General features: G+C 35.6%; 1 protein-coding gene across 5 annotated transcripts in view; it reads left to right on the forward strand.

Moving 5' to 3' along the window:
* Positions 1-26,017, forward strand: part of LOC111160945 (ATRX, chromatin remodeler) — a 298,603-nt gene that overhangs the window by 215,315 nt on the left and 57,271 nt on the right. For all 5 annotated transcript variants that reach the window (XM_022524346.1, XM_022524345.1, XM_022524347.1 and 2 more), the window contains 2 exons: positions 13,508-13,661; positions 18,741-18,847. In XM_022524346.1, the coding sequence (XP_022380054.1) occupies positions 13,508-13,661; positions 18,741-18,847 (261 nt within the window). The remainder of the gene's footprint in view (positions 1-13,507; positions 13,662-18,740; positions 18,848-26,017) is intronic.

A 26,017-nucleotide genomic window follows, 5' to 3' on the forward strand; every position in this document is an offset into this window, starting at 1 on the left:
GGCGGGGGGGGAAGCAGGCTCCCTGCTGAGCAGAGAGCCTGATGCGGGGCTCGATCCCAGGACCCTGAGATCATGACCTGAGCCGAAGGCAGAGTCTTTAACCCACTGAGCCACCCAGGCGCCCCCTAAATTGAATTTAAATTAAAACATTTTATTTTATTTTATTTTATTTATTTATTTATTTTTTTTTTATTTATCAGAGAGAGAGAGGGAGAGAGAGCGAGCACAGGCAGACAGAATGGCAGGCAGAGGCAGAGGGAGAAGCAGGCTCCCCGCAGAGCAAGGAGCCCGATGTGGGACTCGATCCCAGGACGCCGGGTCATGACCTGAGCCGAAGGCAGCTGCTTAACCAACCGAGCCACCCAGGCGTCCCAAATTAAAACATTTTAAAAAAGAGTCTCTTATGGCTTGTTTCCCCCTCTCCTTTTTTCTTTTCTCCCTTCCCATATGCTCATGTTTTCTTCCTTAAACTCCACATATGAGTGAGATCATATGGTATTTTTCTTTTGACTGGCTTATTTAACTTAGCATAGTATATTCTAGCTCCATCCATGTCCTTGAAAATGTCAAAATTTTACTCTGTTTTATGGCTGAGTAATATTCCATTGTATAAGAGGTGATACCACATCTTCTTTATCCATTCTTATGTTGATGGACATCTGGGCTCTCCCCATAGTTTGGCTATTGTTGATAGTGCTACTATAAGCATCAGGGAGCATGTATCCCTTCAAATCTGTATTTTTGTATCTTTTGGGTAAATACCTATTAGTGCAATTACTAGATCATAGGGTAGTTCTATTTTTAACATTTTGAGGAACCTCTGTACTGTTCTTCAGAGTGGCTGCAGCAATTTTTGTTCCCACCAACAGTGCAAGAGGGTTCCCCTTTCTCTGTACCCTCACCAACACCTGTTGTTTCTTCTTTTGTTAATTTTAGCCATCCTGACAAGTGTGAGATGGTATCTCATCATGGCTTTGATTTGTATTTCCCTGATGGCTAGTGATGTTGAGCATTTTTTCATGCATCTGTTAGCCATCTGTATGTCTTTTTTGGAAAAGTGTCTGTTCATACCTTCTGCCCATTTATTAACTGGATTATTGGTATTTTGGGTGTTGAGCTTGATAAGTTCTTTGTAGATTTCACCTACTAACCCTTTATCATATATGTCATTTGCAAATATCTTCTCCCATTCCATAGGCTGCTTTATAGTTTCGTTGATTATTTTCATTTACCGTGCAGAAGCTTTTTATATTTTTTAATTTTTTTAAGATTTTATTTATTTATTTGACAGCGAGAGAGGGAACACAAGCAAGGGGTGTGGGAGAGGGAGAAGCAGGCTTCCCACCAAGCAGGGAGCCTGATGCAGGGCTCAATCCAGGATCTGGGGATCATGACCTGAGCTGATGGCAGACACTTAGACTGAACCACCTGGGTTCCCAGAAGCTTTTTATCTTGATGAAGTCCCAGTAGTTCATTTTTGCTTTTGTTTCCCTTGCCTTTGATGATGTGTCTAGTAAGAAGTTGCTATGGCAGAGGTCAGAGAGGTTTGTTCCTGTGTTCTCTTCTGTCACCTCTTTTGTTTTCCCTTTCTCTCCTTTTCTTGTGCATGAGTGTACACACAAGTGAAAGTCTGGATTTTTTATTGGCTGAAAGTGTCTTGACCCATATCTACATTTTAAGGATTAGTGTTGAGGCTCCATATATTATAGGTGCAGCCTGATTAGATGTGTAGGAGCTCCAAAGTTGGGACCAAATGTCTGAATATTTTAAATATAAATTATCTAAAGACAGAACAGTGTAAGTATGTCTAAATATTTGTCATTTGAGAGTCATATAGCAAAGCAGTTGACTGTGAAAAGGGAGATATGGAGGCCAGCTTGGTGAATGACACTGGGTTCAAACAAGCTTGGCTGATTTTAGGCCTGTACCTGAACTAATGTGGTGATTCCTTCGTAAACATTTCTCTTGTCAAGAGAGTAGGCGGCAGAAAGCATACTTGAAAGAATAATAGCCGAGAACTTTCTTACTCTGGGGAGGGAAACACACATCCATATCCAGGAGGCACAGAAAACTCCCATCAAAATCAACAAAAGCAGGCCAACACCAAGACATATTCTAATTAAATTTGTAAAATATAGTGATAAAGAAAAATATCTTAAAAACAGCAGGAGAAAAGAAGTCCTTAACTTACAAAGGAAAACCCATAAGGCTAGCTGGAGATTTCTCAACAGAAATTTGGCAAGCCAGAAGAGAGTGGCATGATACATTCAAAGTGCTGAAAGGGGAAAATATGCAACCAAGAATACTTAATCCAGCAAGGTTGATTCAGAATAAATAGAGGGAGAGATAAAGAGTTTCCCAGACAAACAGAAACTAAAGGACTTCATGACCACTAAACAAACCCTGCAAAAAATATCAAATGGGACTCTTTGAGTGGGAAAGAAAGACCAAAAGTGACAAAGTCCAAAAAGGAACAGAAAATCTTCAGAAACGTGACAAAACAAATAATACAATGGCACTAAATACATATCTATCAGTAATCATTCTGAATGTAAATGGGCTAAATGCTCCAGTCAAAAGACATAGAATGTCATAGTGGATACAAAATCAAGACCAATCTATATGCTGCCTACAAGAGACCCATTTTAGACCTAAAAACGCCTTCAGATTGAAAGTGGGGTGATGGAAAAACATTTATCTTGCAAATGGATGTCAAAAGAGTCAGAGTAGCCATACTTATATCAGACAAACTAGTTTTTAACCAAAGACTGTAATAGGAGATGAGGAAGTACACTATATCATAATAAAGGGGTCTATCCCACAAGAAGATCTAAGAATTGTAAATATTTATGCTCCTAACTTGGGAGCACCCAAATATATAAAACATTTAATAACAAATGTAAAGGAATTCATTGATAATAATACAGTAATAGTGGTGACATTAAACCCCATTTATATCAATGGACAAATCATCTAAGCAGAAAATCATCAAGGAAACAATGGCTTTGAGTGGCACATTGGACCAGGTAGACTTAACAGATATATTCAGAACATTTTATCCTAACACAGCAGAATACACATTCTTTTCAATTGCTCATGGAACATTCTCCAGAAGATATCACATACTAGGTCACAAATCAGGCCTCCATGAGTACAAAAAGATTGAGATTATACCACACATATTTTCTGACCACAATACTATGAAACTTGAAGTCAAACACAAGAAAAAATTTGCAAAGACCACAGATACGTGGTAGTTAAAGAACATGCTACTTAAGAGTGAATGGTTTCCTCAGAAAATTAAAGAAGAAATAAATACATGGAAACAAATGAAAATGAAAACATGACAATCCAAAACCTTTGGGATGCAGCAAAAGCAGTCATAAGATGGAAGTATATAGCAATACAGGCCCACCTCAAGTAGCAAAAAAAAATCTCAAAAACGCAACCTAACCATACACCTAAAGGAGCTAGAAAAAGAACAACAAAAGAAGCCTTAAAGCCAAGAGAAGAAGGGAAATAATAAAGATTAATGCAAACAAATGAAAGAAAAACCTAAAGAACAGTAGAACAGATCAATGAAACCAGGGGCTGGTTCTTTGAAAGAATTAGTAAAATTGATAAACCCCTAGCCAGGCTTATCAAAAAGAAAAGAGAAAGGATCCAAATAAACAAAATCACAAATAAGAGAGGAGAGATCACAATAAAGACCACAGAAATACAATTATAAGAGAGTATTATGACTAACTATATGCCAACAAATTGGACAACTGGAAGAAATGGATAAATTCTTAGAAACATGTAAGCTACCAAAACGGAAATAGGAGCAAATAGAAAATTTGAACAGAATGATAACTTGTAATGAAATTGAACCAGTAATCAAAAACTACCCAACAAACAGAAGTCCAGGGACAGATGGCTTCCGAGGGGAATTCTACCAAACATTTACAGAAGAGTTAATACCTATTCCTCTCAGATTATTCCACGATACAGAAAAGGAAGGAAAAATTTCCAATTCATTTTATGAGGGCAGCATTACCCTGATAGCAAAACCAGATAAAAAGTACCCTAAAAACGAGAGCTATAGGCTAATACTATAGATGCACATAGATCCAAAATTCTCAATAAGTTCTAGCAAACCAAGTTCAACAATACATTTTTAAAAAATCATTCACAGTGATCATGTGGGATGCATTGCTGGGTTGCAGGGGTTGTTCAGCATTCACAGATCAATCAGTGTGATATACTACATTAATAAAGGGTAAGAACCATACAGTCATTTCAGTAGATGCAGAAAAAGCTTTGACATAGTACAGCATCCATTCATGATAAAAACCCTCAACAATGTTGGTTTAGTGGGAGCATACCTCATCATCATAAAGGCCATTTATGAAAAACCCACAGCTATTGTCATTCCCTGTTGGGGGAGATGGAGAGTTTTTCCTCTCTGGTCAGGAGCAAGATGGGGATGTCCATTCTCATCACTGGTATTTAACAGAGTACCAGAAGTTGTACTCATAACCATCAGACAACAAAAAGAAAGAAAAGATGTCCAAATTAGCAAGGGAGAAGTAAAACTTTCACTATTTGCAGATAACAAGATACTCTATAGAAAACTCAAAAGACTCACCAAAAAGCTGCTAGAACTGATACATGAATCCAGTCAAGTGACAGGATGCAAAATGAATGTAGAGAAATCTTTTGGATCTCTATACACCAATAATGAAGCAGCATAAACAAAAATTAAGCAATCATTCTCATTTACTGTTTTTCCAAAAGTAACAAGATAGGTAGGAATAAACTCAACCAAGAAGGTGAAAGATCTGTACTCTGAAAAGTATAAAACATTGATGAAAGAAATTGAAGAGGACACGAAGAAACAGAATGACATTCCATGCTCATGGATTGGAGGAACAAACATTGTCAAAATGTCTATGCTACCTAAAGCAGTCTACATATTTAATGCTCTTCCTATCAAAATGCCAAGAGCATTTTTCACAGAGCTAGAACAAACAGTCCTAAAATTTGTATGGAACCACCAATGTCTCAAGTGCCCAAAGCAACCTTGAAAAAGAAACAAATGCTGGAGGCATCACAATTTCTGTCTTCAAGTTATACTGGTATAGTATGGTGTATGTATAGTATAGTATCCTATATATATAGTATAGTATGTATACTATAAAATAGTATGGTGCAGTACAAAAATACTCACATAAATTAATGGAACAGAATTGAAAACCGAAAAATGAAGCTAAAATTCTATGGACAGTTAGTCTTTGACAAAGTAGGAAAGAATATCTAATGGGAGAAACAATGTTTTCTCAAAAAATGTTGTTGGGAAAACTGGACAGCAACATGCAAAAGAATGAAATGGGACCACTTCGTTATACTGTACACAAATAGAAATTCAGAATGGATTAAATCTTAGAAGAGAAAAATCTTAGAAGAGAACACAGGCAGTAATATCTTTGACATTGGCTGTAGCAAGTTGTTTCTAGATATATCTTTAGATAGGTCTCCTAAGGCAAGTGAAGTAAAAGCAAAAAAGCAAAAATAAATTATTGGGACTTGATCAAAATAAACAGCTTCTGCACAGTGAAGGAAACAAGCAACAAAACTAAAAGGCAACCTTTGGAATGGGAAACAATCTTTGCAAATTACATATCTAATAAAGGGTTGGTATCTGGAATATATAAAGAACCTCTAAACCTCAACACCCAAAAAATGAACAATTGAAGTAAAAATGCGCAACTGACATGAATAAACATTTTCCCAAGACATACAGATGGCCAACAGAGGCTACTTACCATCAGGGAAATGCAAATCAAAACTACAATGAGCTATCACCTCATACCTGTCAGAATAGTTAAAATGATCAGTAGTAGAAACAACAGATGCTGGTGAGGATATGGAAGAAAAGGAACACTTTTGCAGTGCTGGTGGAAATGCAAACTGTTGCAGCCCCTCTGGAAAACAGTATGAAGATTCCTCAGAAAGTTAAAAATAGAACTACTCTATGATCCCTTAATTGCACTACTGTTGTTTACCCATAAAATACAAAAAACTAATTCAAAAGGATATATGCTCTCCTATGTGTATAATAGCAATTATCAACAATAGCCCAATGATGGAACAAGCCCCCGTGTCCATCTACAGACAAATGGATAAAGAAGAGGTGATATATAATTACTATGGAATATTACTCAACCATAAAAAAGAATGAAATCTTTGGGAACAACATGGATAGAACTAGAGAGTATTATGCTAAGCAAAATAAGTCAGTCTAAGAACGATAAATACCGTATGATTTCACTTATATGTGGAATTTAAGAAACAAATTGTAACAGTAAAAGGATAAAAAGAGAGAGATGCAAACTAAGAAATAGACTTTTAACTATGGAGAACAAAGTGATGGTTACCAGAAGGGAGATGGATGGGGGATGGCTTAAATAGGTGATGGGGATTGAGGAGTGCACTTATGATGAGCACTGGGTCTTGTATGAAGGTATTGAGTCACTATATTGTACACCTGAAATTGATACTATAGTATGTTAACTAACTGGAATTAAAATAAAACCTTCAAAAAATAAGAAAAATATAAGACATTTCTCTTTTCACTACCTCACTGGAATAAGCAGATGGCAGCCTAATCACAGACCTTGGCTTACTTCTCTTAGAAATCAGGGGGATAGTAAAAATTAAACTACCAAATTTTCCTCTTTGTTCTTCTCTGCTGTTGTCTCATAAAGGCAATTTATTATCATTGTTAATCTTCCAATTAGGTTTAAAGAGTATTCTTCTAAAAATAATAAAGGAATGGTTCTAGTTTAATAGGAAGCTTCTGTTATCTCCCTCCCTTCTCTCCCAGTCTGACTTTTCACTTAAATTTCTCCTCAGTCATCTCAGAATTGGAAATAAATAGCTTAAAATTTATGTGTTCCTGGGAATGGTTTTCTTAAAATATTCTTTTTTTTTCCTTAAAATATTCTTGCTGAAATTTTTTTTCTGTAACTTTTTTAGGAGAATAGGGAAAGTAGAGAAACCAGTGTGTCTCATTCTGTGCTATAAACAGGTTAAATAAAAGTGCTGAGGTCTTGTTCCCTTCATCTCCTAGCAGTACAAGTAGGGTCTGAGGCAGCTGGGTCACCTCCAGAAATAAGTAGCCTCTTCTGTTTTCTCCTGGTACATTATGTAAGCATTATTGTTTTTCATTTATGTCATAAGGTGAAAATGTTTGGAAAGAATTGGAACAGAGAAGAGATGGCTACATATTGTGAACTTAAAAGCAGTTAGGGAAGGCTATGGTTTCCAAATGACAAATTTTGACTGTGTAAGGTCTTTGTTTCATTTTCATTTTAGACATGTGCAGTCAAATAGAAATCATTCATATATAGATGTATTTTATGTTTTCTTCAGCTGTGTACATGTATAGTCTATTAGAAATATTTTCCAGATCAAATGATGATAAAAATCTATTTTTTTTAGATCTAGATTAACTTCAAATAAGGCTGAGTATATCATAGTACATGGACATATATAGCTGACACTGTGTAACTTTTTTTTTAAAACATAGTTACTTTCTGATAGGAAATGTAAGAAAACCTGAATAGGAAGGATTAAAGGGCCAAAATGTTGTATTTGGAATATGAAATAGATATTAAATAAGTAGATGGCTACAATTGAGCTATAATAATATTTTAACTGCATATTTCATTTTTACTTTAGAGTTGCTATCTAATTCTTTTTACAGTAGCTTTCTGAATGTTTACAGAAGCAACATCTTGAGTAAGTCTTTTAAGTTAACCTTACAGTATTCCTGTTTCTGTGTTTTAGTATTTTATTAGGACAGTTTGTTTTATGAGTAAATAAATATATAAACTAGTTTGTTTTATGAGTAAATAAATATATAAACTACTTCTAAGTATTCAATTTTCAGCAATTGTGGTACTAGGTATTTACTCCAAAGATACAAATGTAGTGATCTGAAGAGGCAATTGCACCCCAGTGTTTATAGCAGCAATGTCCACAATAGCCAAACTATAGAAGGAGTCCAGGTGTCCATGGACAGATGAATGGATAAAGAATATACATATATACATACATAATAGAATACATACATATGTACATGCATAATAGAATACCACTCAGCCATCAAAAAATGAAATCTTGCCATATGCAATGATGTGGATGGGACTAGAGGGTATTGTGCTAAGAGAAACAAGCCAATCAGAGACAATTATCATATTCTGTCACTCATATGTGGAATTTAAGAAATAAAGCAGAGGATCATAGGGAAAAGTAAAACAAGACAAAATCAGAGAGAGAGAGAAACCATAAGAAACTTTTAAGCATAGGAAATAAACTGAGGGTTGCTAGAGGGGACGGGGAGGTAGGGATGGAGTAACTGGGTGATGGACATGGAGGAGGGCACATGATGTAATGAGCACTGGGTATTATATAAGATTGATGAATTACTAAACTCTAATTAATGGAATTTAAATTAAAAACCAAAGTATTCAGTTTAATATTTTGCTCTTTTTAGATTAATCTTTATTGGTTAGCATTTACACTTTGAAATGTATACAATTTATTATATGGACATAAACTTTTTGTGACAGAATCCTTGTAGGACCATAATATTAGCACTAATATACCACATTTATTCATTCAACAAATATTTATTTGAGTGCTTAATATGGTCTAGGCACTGCTGTAGAAGCTTGAGTTATATTAGTCAATAAAATGCATTCATGGAGCTTAATGTTCTACTACTAGTACTATATAGATACATAGTACTTTAATGATATTGCTACTTTTCTTTATAAAATTCAGTGTATCTTGATGCAAATACGGTAGTTAAATATATATTTAGGAAAATGTACTTCAAGAAATTAGGGTTAAAGTTGTTGCTTTTTATTTGTTAGTATTTCTTTAGTGCCTTACCTTGTAAGCATTTTGTGATAGCCAGAGTGGATATTAAGGAGTGGCTTTGATTAGTTAATGTACTGTTTCTTGTCATATATATATAAGATCAAAGTTATAACAGAAATAACAGTTAATCCATGTGGATATTGAAATAAGAGTATTCAACGTGAAATACCTGTTTATAAGTTCTAATTACATATTCAGGGTACTTATTAACTGCACTAGCCCTTATTTTCCTATATCAGTTTTTATTTTTTTCGACATTACTGTAAAGTAATTTGATTATATCCAATAGGATCAAAATTAGAATGGAATCTTTTGTACAGAAATTATTATTTTTACTAACTTTGCGCTAGCATTTTTTTATTGCTGACATTTTCACTTTAGTTAAATTACCTTTAGTATATTTGGGTTTATATATTTGGGTATTCCCTGAAGGCATTTGTTTTTTGCCAGTTGTAGAAAGGAGTTTAGTTTGACATTGGCTTGATAAGCTGTTTGTCAGTGGCACCCAAGACCACCCTCAGGTTCAGTGATTCACAAGACTTAGCATATAGTCATATTCAAGTCTATAATTTATTACAATGAAAGGGTACAAAGCAAAATATGCAAAGGGAAAAAGCAGATGGGGTAGAGTCCAAAGGAAACCTGGCATAACCTTCTAAGAGTCGTCTCCCAATGGAGTCACCCAAGATGTACTAATTTCTCCAGAAATGTTATGATAGTGTATATAAAGTATCATCTACTGAGGAAGCTCATTAGAGACCAAGTACCTAAGTTTTTTATGTGTTTTAAACACACTATCTGCTGGGCTCTTGCCAAATCTCAGATGTCCAGAAAGAAAACAGGTTTGCTCAGAACAAACCACATTGTACAAACAGTCTAGGAACAATGAGCCAGTCTTATCAGGGGAAGTTTTATATTAGTACAAGGAGCCGTGTATAATTCAAGTGCCCAGACAACAGCATAGGGCCAGCCTTGCAAAGGAGGCTTTCTAAGATGAAATTTGATTTGATTCCTGAAGGATAGTGAAGCATAAAAAGAAGTTTTCCAGGTGACAAAGGGGAGAAAATAATAGAAGACATTCAAGGAAAGCTATGGGTTCTTGCAAATATGTGACATGTTTAGGCAGTAGTTCATTGTGGTTTGAACATCAATACATAAGGAGCTCTCTAGAAGTAGTGGAAATCACCAGGACCCAGACACAAAGGAGGAACTGATAATTTTTTTAAATTTTTAAAAAATTAATCTTTTTTTTAAGATTTTATTTATTTATTTGACAGACAGAGATCACAAGTAGGCAGAGAGGCAGGCAGAGAGAGAGGGAGAAACAGGCTCCCTGCTGAACAGAGAGCCCGATGTGGGCCTCGATCCCAGGACCCTCAGATCATGACCTGAGCCAAAGACAGAGGCTTAACCCACTGAAGCACCCAGGCACCCCAGGAACTGATAATTTAAACAGTAATTTCAGGAAGGTGTGCTGTGGAAGCCTTAGGGATATGCTAGTCTTGAGACTAGCAGTTTTGGTTTTCACCTACCCAGTAATAGGATACAAGGCCTTGACCCGTGTATAAGGTGGAGAGTTCTTTGAACCCACATTAAAGCTGAATCTCTTCAAAGGGTATGTAGTCTATTGACGAACAGGATAGAAAAAAAATTTGCCTAGCAATCCAGGGAGATTTCAAGGAAGCTTATCTGTTTCACCCTGGTCTCCAGGTTGAGAAAAATAGTTTCCCTGGATTCCTAATCAAGGGCTAACATAGGTTATGATTTGAATTTATGTTACTTGGTCTAAAAATCTCAAGCTGACGGAATGCTGGGGTGGCTCAGTCAATTGAACTTGGGACCAACTTTTGATTTCATCTCAGGTCATGTTCTCAGGGTTGTGGGATCAAGCCCCTTGTTGGGCTCTTCCCTCAGCAGGGAGTCTGCTATAGATTCTCTTTCTTCTCTTCCTTTGCCCCTCTCACCCATGCTCACAGGCTCTCTCTCTCGCTCTCTCTCTGAAATAAATAAATAAATAAATCTTTAAAAAATAAATAATAAATAAAAATCTCAAGCTGCAATACCTCAAAAGTAATCCTGCATTGTTGATCCCCTAGAGCACCCGGCAGAAACAGATGCAGAGTGGAGATGTATGATCTCTACGCAGGGTTCTCACGTATTACAGCTACACTGAAAGTGAAATGAAAATAAAAATGGTAGAATGGGGTGCCTGGGTGGCTCAGTCATTAAGCGTCTGCCTTTGGCTCAGGTCATGATCCCAGCATCCTGGGATCGAGCCCTGCATCGGGCTCCATGCTCAATAGGAAGCCTGCTTCTCCCTCTCCCATTCCCTCTGCTTATGTTCCCTCTCTCGCTGTGTCTCTCTCTGTCAAATAACTAAATAAAATCTTTTTTAAAAAATGATAGAATACCTGAGGGAACAATTAACTTTAGAAAAAGTTAGCAACAAAATAAGCAGTCAGCCTGACAAAAGTTAACACACCAAACAAATAACATAATTAGATTAAGGGCCTTTGATGATAATAGAAATATTTGATAAAGACTATATTATGTTTAAAGTGGTAATTTTAAAAACCAGAAGTGTACATTTATGTCAGAAAATTTAAAACTTAGATGAAGTAGGCAGTATTCTAGAAAAATATAACAAAAATTTTCATTTGATAGTAGCCAAAAATTAGAAATAATTTAAGTATTTTTGAGATGACGGAGGAGATGCTTATAATGCGTATGAGGAGAGCTAATAAATGATGAAATATTCATGCAGTAGAATTCTACAAAACAGTTAGAATGATTGAATAAGTCTCACTTTGAGTGAAAAATGAAAAACTACATTTAGTGAAAAGTCATAGAAAGATACAACCAGTATGTACTGCTTACATATAGTTTGAAAACATGAAAGGTAATGTACAGTTTAGTGATACATAAAAGCATACACAGAAATAGTAAATACAGAATTTAGGATTTTATTTGATAATAAATTTTATTTTGTTCTTTTACATTTTTTAGTATAACTGACACTCAACATTACATTACTTCCAGGTGTACAACCTGGTTATTTGACAAGTTTATGCATTACGCTATATTCACCACAAGTGTAGCTGCCATCTGTCCTTTTACATTGCTATTACAATTTAATTTACTTTTATTGACAATATCATGTGCCTTTTATTCAGTGACTTAATTTGTTCTCTGTATTTATAGGTCTGATTATGCTTTTTATTTGTTTATTCATTTGTTTTTCTTTGTATTGTTTTTAGATTCCCTTGACTTACTCGTTCTGTAACTAGAGGCCTACATCTTCCTCTCCCCTTCACCCATTTTGCCCAAACCCCGACTCCTTCCCCTATGGCAACCATCAATTTTTTCTCTGTATTTATAGGTCTGATCCTGCTTTCTGTTTGTTTATTCATTTTTTAAAATTCCATTTATGAGTAGAATCATATGGTATTTATTTTTCTTAGTATGACTTATTTCACATAGCTTAATAGAATTTAGATTTTAGGTACCTCAGAAAAACACAAGGGAAAGAAGAGAATGAGATTTGGTATGGTCACATATTAGGTGTCAGCTGCATCAGAAGCGTATTTAGCAAGTGGTAAAATTTAATGAAGATAGGATGTGGGAACATGGCTGTTCACCATATTCTGTATACTTTTGTGAATATTTAAAATATGTATAACAAAAATATGTAAAAACTCAAAATACTTTGCATTAAAAAGCAATTGAGGGAAGGTACAAAAACAGGTAAACCTTATGTTCCTAATTTTGAATCGAACTGTTTATGTTTAGATATTAAATAGATTATTTTGTGTTACTTTCTTATATCTTTTATAATCAAAGTTTGTGGGGAGAATAACAAAATGAATTAACATGATATGGTCATTCTGGGATGAATCCGTTTTTGTTTTCCAGACTTCTGTTAGGACTGTGAAATATTTCCTGCCCCTAAGATCCTTTCTCTCTTGATCTCCGAGTCCATCTGTTTCTCTTCCCTCCCTCTTCTCCCTGCCTCTGTCTGTCTCTCTTTGGTTCCTTAGATCTTTTTGTCTCCTAGTCTCGGTTTCTTGGGGTTTGTGTTGGGAGTTATACTCTCTCGGCGCGGGGGCGGGGGGTGTCTCTTAGGGTCTCTGGTTTTTTAATTCCCTGCTCCCGGGCACTGTTTCTCATAGTTGTACTTTCCTGGGGTCTTTCTCTTGTTTATTCTCTTACTTGTTGTGCCTGCCTCCCCTCCCATGTTTTTCTTCCTTTGCATTCATATATGCCTGTTTGTGTGTGTCCCACTCCCTCTCTCTCCCTCTTCTAGAGTTCAGTTTGTCTCTACTCCACTCCCCACCTTGTGTCTTTTCCATACAGTAAAGCTCTCTCTTTCCTTGGATGGTTTTTTTTTCTCTTTTTGCAAGAGGGTGCCCTCCTTCCTCCTCATCCCTTTTCCCTCTTCCTCCTTCTCTCCTCCTCCCTTCTCTTCTCTCTCCTTCCCTCCTCCCCATTTCTCCAGGTCTCTTTCTTAATCCTCTCTGGATCTTTGAGTTTCTTTCCTTATTTGCCTACTTATTTATGTTTCATTTATTTTATTTAGGTAAAGCTACTTCCTCTTCTAATCCAAGCAGCCCAGCTCCAGACTGGTACAAAGATTTTGTTACAGATGCTGATGCTGAGGTTTTAGAACATTCTGGAAAAATGGTACTTCTCTTTGAAATTCTTCGAATGGCAGAGGAAATTGGGGATAAAGTGTAAGTTTCTCTCCTGTTTTTATTATATAAATGAACCTTTTTATAACCTTTCTGTTGTTTAAACAATTTATTGGAAGAAATCTGTTTTGTTTTCTTCCTGTCTGACGATGTAATTTCTTTAGTAGTGTAGTGATAGACAACTGTCTTCCTTCTAAGCCGCTAGTTCTGAGTACATATTCTGGTGGTTTCTTCAGTGCTATTTCCCTTTCTGGCTGTTGCACCTTGAACTTATTTCTTTGAGCCAGGTCTCTAGTGGATATCTATATTTTACCATCTTTAAAAATTATTTTTCAATCCATGCACTGTGGTTACTACTTTATTGAGATTTTTTTCCCCCTAAAGTCACTCAGTGACCTTTTAACCCCAAATCTAGTGGGTACCTCTCAGACTTTATTTCACCTCTTCGACTATTCTCTGTCCTTTCTCCTTTGTTTTTGTTCTTGGCCTCATCCTTCAAATTACAGTTCAAAAAACATTTAAAATTTTGAACCAAGACAAACCATAAGAGACTCTTAATCTCACAAAACAAACTGAGGGTTGGGGGCGGGAGGGAGAGGGTGGTTGGGTTATGGACATTGGGGAAGGTATGTGCTATGGTGAGTGCTGTGAAGTGTGTAAACCTGGCATTTCACAGACCTGTACCCCTGGGGCCAATAATACATTATATGTTAATAAAAAAATAAAAAATTATTTTAAAATTTTGAACCAGACTTACTTTTTAGTTCGTTACAACATCCCAACATATGTTCGTAAAATATTTTTAACATGTATCTGTGATTCTTTTAATAACAATTTAACATAAGGCTTAAAATAAACCTTTTATTTAAAAAAGTTTCAAACTTAGTTCCTTTAACTTTTTTGGGAAGAGAATAGATCCAAGGCTAATATTTCTGTACCATCTTTTAATATACCTCTACTATTAACACATTCTGATATACATACTTGTATGTCTTTTCACTGGATAGTGAGTTTATTAACCACTATACCTTGCACTTTGTAAGTACTGACTAAAATTTATTTTTGCTGTCTATTGCCACTTTTTTTTAATATAGAAACAAGTGATTCAGATAAGGGATGATGTTGACCTGTCATGGAATGGTAGTATTGGAGGTAAAGGATATGTTTTGGAATAGAAACAATAGGATTTGGTACATTAATGCAGGGCAGTAAGAATGTGAGAGTAGTCAAAGATGACTCCCAGGCTTCCAGACTCAGTGGCTGGTGGATCATGGTGTTATTTACTAGAAGGGAGAATAGTACCGAAGAACTAAGTTTATTAGAGGTAGTAAAGAATTCTGCTCTGGCCATGTTAAGTTTCAGAGGCCTATTAAATACCCATGAGAGATGCAAGTAGAAAGTGGGTATTTGAATTCAGAGTTCCTAAAAGTTCGGGAGAGATTATTGCTGTGACATGCTCATGCTTTTTTTCTGCCATCAGTGTAGGTAGTTTAAAATTTTTATTTGCGTACCATACAAAAATTTTAAGAATGTGAAAGGGATTTGGGTGGTTTTTTAATTTCCTAACCAGTGCAAGAATCTCCTCTACCATGTTCATCATAGATCTTCTCCTAACCTCTCCCATGATAGAACATTTGCTATTTCAGAAGACTACCTATAGTTGAATACTTCATATTTTTATAAATTATGTCCTTTAGTTTGTACTTTATCCCTATAGCTTTTTTCCTTATGGTTTAAAATTAAACATATCTCCTGCCTTTTTTAAGACTCATAGTGATTTTTTTTAAGCTATAAGTCCCAAATGAAAGACATTATCAGTGTTAGGACTATAAAACTATGGCATTTTGATAACTGTGATTACCACTATTTTTTATTTGTCCAACATTTCCTTGTGGAAATTTTCAAACATAAAAAAAAGCAGAAAGAATTTTACAGTGAATATTCATATACCTGTCACCTAGAATCTATACTGTATTCTGTATTTTATTGTACTTTATTACATATCTGTTTATCTATTCATCTTATTTTCCTGATGCCTTTCAGTGTGGGTGGCAGACATCAGTACTACTGTTTCAGTTGTCTCTTCTTCAAAAAATAGTGGGTTCATCTCTCTTGTCACTTTTAGCTTTTTTTCTGAGTTCGTTGATCTATTCTTTGTATGGCAGTTTCAGTCCTGACCATATGGTCTTGAACATACTTCAGTTTTTTGGCACCCATCTCAAGATATGGTCATAGTAAACAAAATACTTCAGCTGAATTTTTATTAACACAGAGTTGTAGTGAAACTGGTTCTTCTTTATTCTGGACCCTATACTCCCATCCATGCAATCCAATAGAGAGGTTTTCTAACATCTAAATAACACTGTTGGTTCATATTAAACTTACGGTCAACTGAGACTCTTTTTTTTTTTTTTAAAGAAGAACTGGTGTCAAATCAGATTCATGTATTCTCTATTTGTGCAGCTGATCTTTCGACTTGATATTTCATGAGGCAAGAGATAAATGAATTTCAGTGATTTTTAGCCAGTGGTGTGTTGATAAATGTTTGACAACTGACTTCCAAAAAATGATAACAGAGAAAGCAAAGAAGCGCGTTAAGCCCTAATTTGTGGCATTTGCTAATAACCATGATAAACTATTCTCAACTGTGGCCAATCTTAAGCTACCAACAGTAGTGGGAAGAAAGGCTACCAATCCACTTTCCTATTTAAAACAAGTTACAGCTAATTCCAGTATACTATTGGATTCAGCCCAGCCCTTCTCACTTATTTTATGTCATTTAAGCATTAAATTTTGGTTGAATTTTAATTTCTAGTTTTTTTGATATGTATGAATTTGATTTGTATTTCTTCTATATTTTTATATGGGTCATTAATAAAATACATAAAGCCAAAATAGTTTATACAAGGATGAAAATTATTACCAGTTAGGGCAGTAGTTGTTCATCTTATCTGCAACTAGAAAAAATTAAGAGATAACCAATAGTATGTAGCCAATTAGTCCAAATAACACCTTTCTCATAGTGAGATTTTTCTGAGCTCAGTGGTTCCCAGAACCAGCTTTAATGCAGACTCAAGTCAACCTTTTTCCAGAATAGTACCCCAAATTCCAGATTAATTCCAATTAAATAAATAATTAGTATTTCGAAGAATTTAAGTTTCCCAGTTATAGGAACTGCTGAAAATTTAATTTGTAGCTCAAAAAGAATTGATTCAATAAAGTGTTTGATTCTAGGAAAAATAATCTATTGAGGGATCAAGACTGTTGGTCATTTACACTGAGTACTAGGAATACATAATTTCCTTACCAGTATTCTAGGAGTACCAACTGGGAGACAGTAGAACCGCATAGTGCAGAGTTTAGGAAGTCTATATACAATAGCCAGTGCACATGTTATAAACTCCAACAGCTGTTTCATAACTTGAGTTGTTCTTTTTAGTTCTACTACTAAATCTGAAGACTTCAAGCAGTGAATGTTGAAGGATCTTCTGGAGTCATAAAAGCGTCTCTCTCCTATAGTACAGCTTTCAGAATCAAATAATACCAAACAATATGCTTGGACAGGTGTCTAGTTCCTTGTATACTGACCTACTTTTTTGCATATATAAGGGAGAGAATGAGCCCTCCTTTATCCTTTATTCTCTTTCTAGATTTTTTCATTTCCTGTGTAAAATTATGTCCACTTCTCACTAATGGGATAGATGAGAGCAGTGGTTTTCACACTGTTTTTCAGAGCCCATGAAAGTTGGTGAAAAGAGAAGGCTTAGAGCAGAGGCTGAGGGGCCAGTGACACTTTTACCTTCTTCTCCCCCCAAAGGCCTGAAGCACCCTGCTTTGTTTGTTTAAAAAGATTTTTTTTTATTTGAGAGAGCGTGAGTGGGGGGTGGGTGGAAGGTGGATCAGAGGGAAAGGGAGAGAGAATCTCAAGCAGACTCCCAGCTGAGTATGGGGCCTGACCTGAGGCTCCATCTCACAACCCTGAGATCATGACCAGAGCCAAAATCAGAGTCAGATACTTAACCAACTGAGCCACCCAGGCGCCCTTTTATTATTTGTTTATTTATATTCTATGTATATGTATCTTACATATTTTTTCAAAGTTTTAATTTAAATTCTAGTTAGTTAACCTACAGTGTAATGTTTCATGTTAAATAGATGATGAGGATTAAAGAGTGCACTTGTTGTGATGAGCACCAGGTTGTTGTATACAAGTGCTGAATCACTATATTGTGCACCTGAAATTATTTATTACATTTTAATACCACATAAAACTTAATGTGAACAAATGGTTTTCGTGGCTCAAAACAGGAGTTAGAAAACTACTGGGATGGAGAATCAGGAATCTGCAGACATGTTTGAAATGGAACAACAAAGTATTTTAGAATGTTTACGAGCCTAAAATTACTGAAATACTTTTAATAGTTAACACTTTTTTTCTCATATTCTCTAAATAGTTTCTTTTGTACACTAAAAGTTTTTAATTTTGATGAAATCCACTTTATCAATTTTTTCCCCATAGATCATACTTTTGGTGTTATGTCTAAGAATTGTCTAACCCCAAGTTAAGAGTATTTTCTTCCTGGAGTTTTTGTAAACATTCTACAGTTTTACATTTTAAAATTAGATTTATGCTCTATTTTGAATTACTTTTTCTATAAAGTGGGAGGTTTAGGCCAAAGTTCATTTTTATTTTTTGCATATGGATGTTGAATTTTGCCAAGACTGTCAAGACCATTGTTGAAAAGATCCTTTTTCCACTGAATTGCCTTTGCCAATTTGTGAAAAATCATTTAGCTAACTGTTTTGTGTGGCTCCATATCTGGCCTCTGTATTCTCTTCCATTTGTGTTTGTCCTTTAATCAGTACTATACCATTCTGATTACTCTAGCTTTTTAAGTGTTGAAATCATATAGAGTTAGGCCTCCAACTTTTTTAAAGTTACTTTGGCTACTCTGTTTTGGCTACTCAGCATTCTCATATAAACTTTATAGAAGTTAATTACTCAAAATTCCTACTGTGGTTTTGATTAGAATTGTGTTGAATTTGTAAGTCAATTTGGGAAGAAGTGATATCTTTACTATGTGACCCTTCTAATCCATGAACACTAATCTGTTTTTTTAGCCTTGTTTTTAGCCAGTCTCTCATATCTCTGGACTTGATTGAAGATTTTCTTGAATTGGCCAGTAGGGAAAAGACAGAAGATAAAGATAAACCTCTTATTTATAAAGGTGAGTTACAAACAGTTCTGTATCATAACTTTTTGAAACCTTCATTTAAACATGTTATACAAACATTTTAACAATAAAAAATACTCCCCAGACACACAACTTTAATATATCCATTTTTCTGCACATTATTCTTATCCTTATCTATATAAATATGGTCTTTATTATTGCAATTATAACATGAAGTAAGATTTTTTTGTTCTTATAAAGAGCTTTATTGAGATAATTCACATATCATGCAGTTCATCCATTTTCAGTAAACAATTCAGTGATTTTAGTATTTTCATAGAGTTGTGCAACTGTCATTACAATTTTCAACCTTTTTAATAACCACCAATGAAACCTTGTACCCTTTAGCTATTACTCTCCTACCCCTGCCTTCTGCTTCTTCAGATCTTAAGCAGTCACTAATGAATCTACTTTCTATTTCTACAGTTTGACCTATTCTGAAACTTTCATATGAATGGATTCATATAATATGTAGTCTTTTGTGACTGGCTTCTTTCACATAGTATGTTTTCAAAGTTCTTCCATGTAGCATATGTCAGCACTTCATTCATTAGGCCTTAAAGAGCTAATGATAAGTGAGTCGGGGGAAATTGGAGAGGGAGATGAACCATGAGAGACTGTGGATTCTGAGAAACAAACTGAGGGTTTTGGAGGGGAGAGGGGTGAGGAGTTGGGTGAGCCTGGTGGTGGGTATTAAGGAGGGCACGTACTGCATGGAGTACTGGGTGTGGTGCATGAACAGTGAATCTTGGAACACTGAAGAAAAAATAAAATTACAAAAAAAAAGTTTTCCTAGGAGACGATACAAGAAAAAACTATCTAGATTACCCATCATCATTCTTTGACCATTACTTTAGGAATAACACAATATTAAATTAGCTCAATTTTGAAAAACAAAAAAAAAAGAGCTAATAGTATTCCATTGTATGGATAATACCCACATTTTGATTATCCATTTATTTATTCCTAGATATCTGGGTTGTTTCACCTTCTGACTATTGTGGGTAGTGCTGTGATAAATACTTGTATTCAGATTTTTATTTATTTAAGCATCTGTTTTCACTTCTTTCAGATATATACTTAGGAATGGAATTATTAGGTCATATGGTAATTTTAACTTATTGAGGAACCAGCAAACTGTTTTCCAGTGACTGCACTATTTTACATTTCCACAAGCCGTTTATAAGGGTTCCAGTTTCTCCACATCTTCACCAACACTTACCTTCTGTTTTGTTTTGTTTTATTACAGGTATACCGTAGAGGTATTGCGGGTTTGGTTCCAGACCACCACAATAATGTGAATACTTTAATAAAGGGAGTCAAATTAGGTTTTTTTGGTTTCCCAGTACATATAGAAGTATTTACACTATACTGTAGTCTTTTAAGTGTGCAATAGCATTATCGCTAAAAAAATGTATATACCTTAATTAAAAAATACTTTATTGTTAATTGATGCCATCATCCGAATTTTCAGTGAGTTGTAATTTTTCGCTGCTGGAGGATTTTGCCATGATGTTGGCTGACTTATCCGGGTGGTGGTTGCTGAAGATTGAGGTGGCTGTGGCAATTTCTTAAAATAAGACAATAGTGAAGTTTGTGGCATCGATTGACCTTTCTTTTCACAAATGATTTCTGTGTAGCATGCAATGCTATTTGATAACATTTTACCCACAGTAGAACTACTTTCAAAATTGGAGTAACGTCAGTCCTCTCAAACCCTGCTGCTAGTTTATCAAATAAGTTTATATTCTAAATCTTTTGTTGTCATTTCAGTAATCTTCACAGCATCTTCACCAGGCGTAGATTCCACCTCAAAAAAACACTTTCTTTGCTCACCTATGAGGCAACTCCTTACCTGTTCAAGATTTATCATGACTGGGGCGCCTGGGTGGCTCAGTGGGTTAAGCCGCTGCCTTCGGCTCAGGTCATGATCTCAGAGTCCTGGGATCAAGCCCCATATCGGGCTTTCTGCTCAGCAGGGAGCCTGCTTCCTCCTCTCTCTCTGCCTGCCTCTCTGCCTGCTTGTGATCTCTCTCTGTCAAATAAATAAATAAAATCTTTAAAAAAAAAAAGATTTATCATGACATTATTGCAATTCAGTTCTTTCTTCAGGCTTCACTTCTACTTCTAGTTCTCTTGGTATTACAACCACATCTGCAGTTACTTCTCTTAAAGTCATCCATGAGGGTTGGACTCAACTTCTTCCAGACTCCTGTTAATGTTGATATTTGATCTCTTCCCATGAATTACAAATCACAAATTCTTAATAGTGTGTAAAATGGTGAATCCTTTCCAGAGGTTTTTTTTTTTTTTACTTTTTTCTTTATTTATATTTTAGTTATCATACATTGCAATATTGGTTTCTGGAGTACCATTCAGTGATTCATCACTTACATGCAACACCCAGTCCTTATCACAAGTGTCGTCTTTAATACCCATCACTCGTCTAGCCCATCCCCAACCCACCTCCCTCCAGCAGCCCTCAGTATGATCTCTATCTTTGAGAGTCTCTTATGGTTTCTTTACGTCTCCCCCCTATGCCACGTTAATGTGTTTTCTTTCTGAAAGTCCACATATGAATGAGATCATATGGTATTTATCTTTCTCTGAATGACTTATTTTACTTAGCACAGCACCCTGATGTTCTTAGCAGAAGGTTTTCAATTTACCTAGATCCATCAGAGGAGTCGCTATGTAAGTTTTGAACATGAGTCCTCCTACTTTGTTCCTCTTCAAGATTGTTTTCACTGTACTGGGTCCCTGGCAATTCCATATGAATTTTAGAATCACCTTGTAGATTTCTACAGAGAAATCAGCATAGGGATTCTGATTAAGATTCTGATAGGGAGGGGTGCCTGGGTGGCTCAGTGGGTTAAAAGCCTCTGCATTCGGCTCAGGACATGATATCTGGGCCCTGGGATCGAGCCCCGCATTGGGCTCTCTGCTCAGCCAGGACCCTGCTTCCTCCCTCTCTCTCTGCCTGCCTCTCTGCCTACTTGTGATCTCTGTCTGTCAAATAAATAAATAAAATCTTCTAAGAAAAAGATTCTGATAGGGATTACATTGAATCTGTATTTCATTTTAGGAAGTATTGCCATCTTAACAATATTAAATCTTCTGATCCATGAACATAGAAAGTTTTAGCATTTGTTTAGGTTTTTAATTTTCTTTCACCAGTATTTTGTGGTTTTTAGTGTATACTTATTCTTACTTATTTTATTCTTTTTGATATTGTAAATGGAATTTTCTTAATTATATTTTTGGATAGTTACTTGCAAATGTTTAAAAAATGAGTTTTGTATATTAACTCATTTATTAGTCCTAATAGTTTTTAAGTGAATATTCTTATTTATTTTTTAATTTATTTTTTGTTTTTTTATTATGTTATGTTAGTCAACATACAGTAATTCATTAGTTTTTGATGTAGTGTTCCATGATTCATTGTTTGTGTATAACACCCAGTGCTCTATGTAATACATGCCCTCCTTAATACCCATCACGGGGCTACCCCATTCCCCCCACCCCCCTCTCCTCTGAAACCCTCGGTTTGTTTCCCAGAGTCCATAGTCTCTCATAGTTTGTCTCCCTCTCTGATTTCACCCCTTTCATTTTTCCCTACCTTCTCCTAATGTCCTCCATGCTGTTCCTTATATTCCATATATAAGTCAAACCATGTAATTGTCTTTCTCAGCTTGACTTAATTCACTTAGTATAAGCTCCTCCAGTTCCATCCATGTTGATGCAAATTGTGGGTATTCATCCTTTCTGATGGCTGAGTAATATTCCATTGTATATATGAACCACGTCTTTATCCATTCATCTGTTGAAGGACATATTGGCTCCTTCCACAGTTTGACTATTTTGGACATTGCTGCTATGAACATTGGGGTACATGTTCCCCTTCTTTTCACTACATCTGTATCTTTGGGGTAAATACCAATAACCAGTAACGAAATTGAACCAGTGATCAAAAACCTTCCAAAAAACAAGAGTCCAGGGCCCGATGGATTCCCAGGGTAATCCTACCAAACATTTAAAGAAGAAATAACACCTATTCTTTTGAAGCTGTTTTAAAAAATAGAAACAGCAGGAAAACTTCCAGACTCATTCTATGAAGCCAGCATTACCTTGATCCCAAAACCAGGCAAAGACACCATCTAAAAGGAGAATATAGACCAGTCCCTGATGAATATGGATGCCAGAATTCTCAATAAGATCCTAGCCAGTAGGATCCAACAGTACATTAAAAGGATTATCCATCAGGACCAGGTGGGATTTAACCCTGGGATGCAAGGGTGGTTAAGCATTTGCAAATCAATCATGTGATAGAACACATTAATAAGAGAAGAGATAAGAACGATGCAGTTCTCTCAATTGATGCAGAAAAAGCATTTGACAAAATGCAGCATCCTTGATTAAAACTCTTCAGAGTGTAGGGATAGAGGGAATATTCCTCAGTTTCATAAAAACCATCTGTGAAGAGCCCACAGTGAGTATCATTATCAGTGGGAAAAAGCTGAGAGTTTTTCCCTTAAGATCAGACACACGGCAGGGATGCCTACTCTCGCCACGGTTATTCAACATAGTACTAGAAGTCCTAGTAACAGCAATCAGACAACAAAAAGAAATAAAAGGTGTTCAAATTGGCAAAGAAGTCAAACTCTCTCTCTTCACAGATGACATGATGCTTTATGTGGAAAACCCAAAAGATTCCACTCCCAAATTATTAGAACTCATATAGCAATTCAGTAATGTGGCAGGATACAAAATCAATGCACAGAAACCTGTTGCTTTTCTATACACTAACAATGTAACTGTAGAAAGAATTTAAGTGGTTATTTAAAGGAGTTTCCATATACAGGATTATGTCGTTTGCATATCCAATGTGGATTACTTCTATTTCTTTTTCTTGCCCAGTTTCCAGGTTAGGACCTCTAGTACAGTGTTGAAGTGGCAAGAGCAAACATCCTTTTCTTGTTCTTAATCTTGGGGGAAAAGCATCTGCGCTTTCACCATTAGGATGGTGGTAGTTGTAGTTTTTTCATAATGCTGTTTATCAAGTTGAAGAAGTTCCCTTCTATTTCCAGCTTTTTAACTGTTTTTTTAAAAATCATGAATGGTGTTGGATATTGTTAAATGATTTCTCTCATCTATTAAGGTGATCATACTGGTTTTTTAAAAATTCTACTGATTTGGTTCATTACTTTGAATGTCAGATGTTAAACCAACCTTGCATACCTGGGATAAATCCCACTTGGTTATGGTGTATAATTCTCTTTATATGTTCCTGGATTCTCTTTACTAGTATTTTGTTGAGGATTCATGCATCCTTATTCATAAGATATAACTAGTTTTCAGTTTTGTTTTCTTTTAATATCTTTGTCTGGTTTTGATATGAGGCTAATATTGGCCTCATTTAATGAGTTCGTAAGTTTTCCTTTCCCTGTTTCTTGAAAGAGTTTGGGAGGAATTGGTATGAGTTCTTTAAATGTTTGCCAAAATTTAGCAGTGAAGCCATCTGGACCCGGGTTTTTCTTGTGCATAGTTTTAATCATCATCATCAACACTATTGTAAAATATACCCAACATGAAATTGAACATTTTCAGAGTGAAAAAGCAACCTACTGAATAGGAGAAAACATTTGCAGATCATGAATCTTGTAAGGGGTTAATATTCAGAGTACATAAAGAACTACTATAATTCAATAATAAATGGATGACCTGATTCAAAAAATGGGCAAAAGATTCAAATAGACATTTCTCTAAAAGATAATATACAAATGACCTAGAGAAACACACAAATAAAAACCAAAATGAGATATAACCTCATACTATTAGAATGGCTACTGTCAAAAAAAAAATCTGTAAATAACAAGTTGGTGATGATGTGGAGAATTTGGAACATTTGCACACTCTTGGTGGGATTATAAAATGATACAACCACTGTGGAAATCAGTATGGCAGTTCCTCAAAAAATTAAAACTAGAATTACATGATCCAACAACACTATTTCTGGGTATATACCGAAAAGAATTGAAAGGGTATTTTTTTAAGATTTTATTTATTTATTAGAGCGCATGCGCACAAGCAGGGGGAGCAGCAGGCAGAGCAGGCAGAGGGAGAAGCAGGCTCCCCACTGAGCAAGGAGCCCCATGCGGAACTCAATCCCCAGGACCCTGGGATCATGACCTCAGCTGAAGGCAGTGGCCCAGCCGACTTATATCTTAAAACCACCCTTTCAGAGCCACCCAGGCATCCCTGAAAGGGTGGTTTTAAGATATTTGTATACCCATATTCATAGCCACGTTATTCACAATAATGAAAAGGTAGAAAGAATCCAAGTGTATATTGGTGGATGAATGGATAAACAAAATGTATATATACAGTGGAATATTTTTCAGCTCTTGAAGGAAATCCTGTCACATGCTACAACCCTGTCGACATTATGTTAAGTGAAATAAACCGGCACCAAAAAAGGTGACTACTGTGTAAATTCATTTATTATTTCATTACTTCACTTATCTAAAGTAATCAGATACACAGAGAAAGTAGAAGAGTGCTTACTGTGGGGAAGGGAGAATGGGAAGTTGTTGTTTAGTGGGTATAGAGTTTCAGTTTGCAAGTATAAAAAGTTCTGGAGATCTGTCAACACAACTGAACTATACACTTAAAATGGCTAAGATGGTAAATTTTATGGTATGTGGGTTTTTTTTGTTGTTTTTGTTTTTTAGCCACAGTATAAGAAGTTACATAGCCAGCTGCTAGTGGAGGTTAGGTAAAACAGGAGTTTTGCTTGTTTTGTTTTGCACCAAATCTTTCTGATTTCTCTGTCTTCTATTAAAAATACAAATTTTAAAAAACTGTTAAGAGATATGGGACAAACTACAACTGCGTTTACTAGTCATTGGCAGAATAGCTGGTAGGTACTCATCAAAATTTTTTAATTTAATGTCCATTAATTTTATATATAAATCTGTTTTAGAGAGTAAAGAAATCATTACGGGAGTTTTAAGTTGTTTGTCCCATATTTCCTGTACAGCTGGTTTGGTGTTTACAAATTCTTTTAATTTTTGTTTGTCCTGGAAGCTTTTTATCTCTCCTTCTATTTGCAGTGATAGCCTAGCTGGATATAGTATTCTTGGCTGCATGTTTTTCTCATTTAGT

The sequence above is a fragment of the Enhydra lutris genome, unplaced genomic scaffold (genome assembly GCF_002288905.1).
Source record: "Enhydra lutris kenyoni isolate GAN:26980312 unplaced genomic scaffold, ASM228890v2 scaffoldscaffold79, whole genome shotgun sequence".
Classification (NCBI taxonomy): domain Eukaryota; kingdom Metazoa; phylum Chordata; class Mammalia; order Carnivora; family Mustelidae; genus Enhydra; species Enhydra lutris.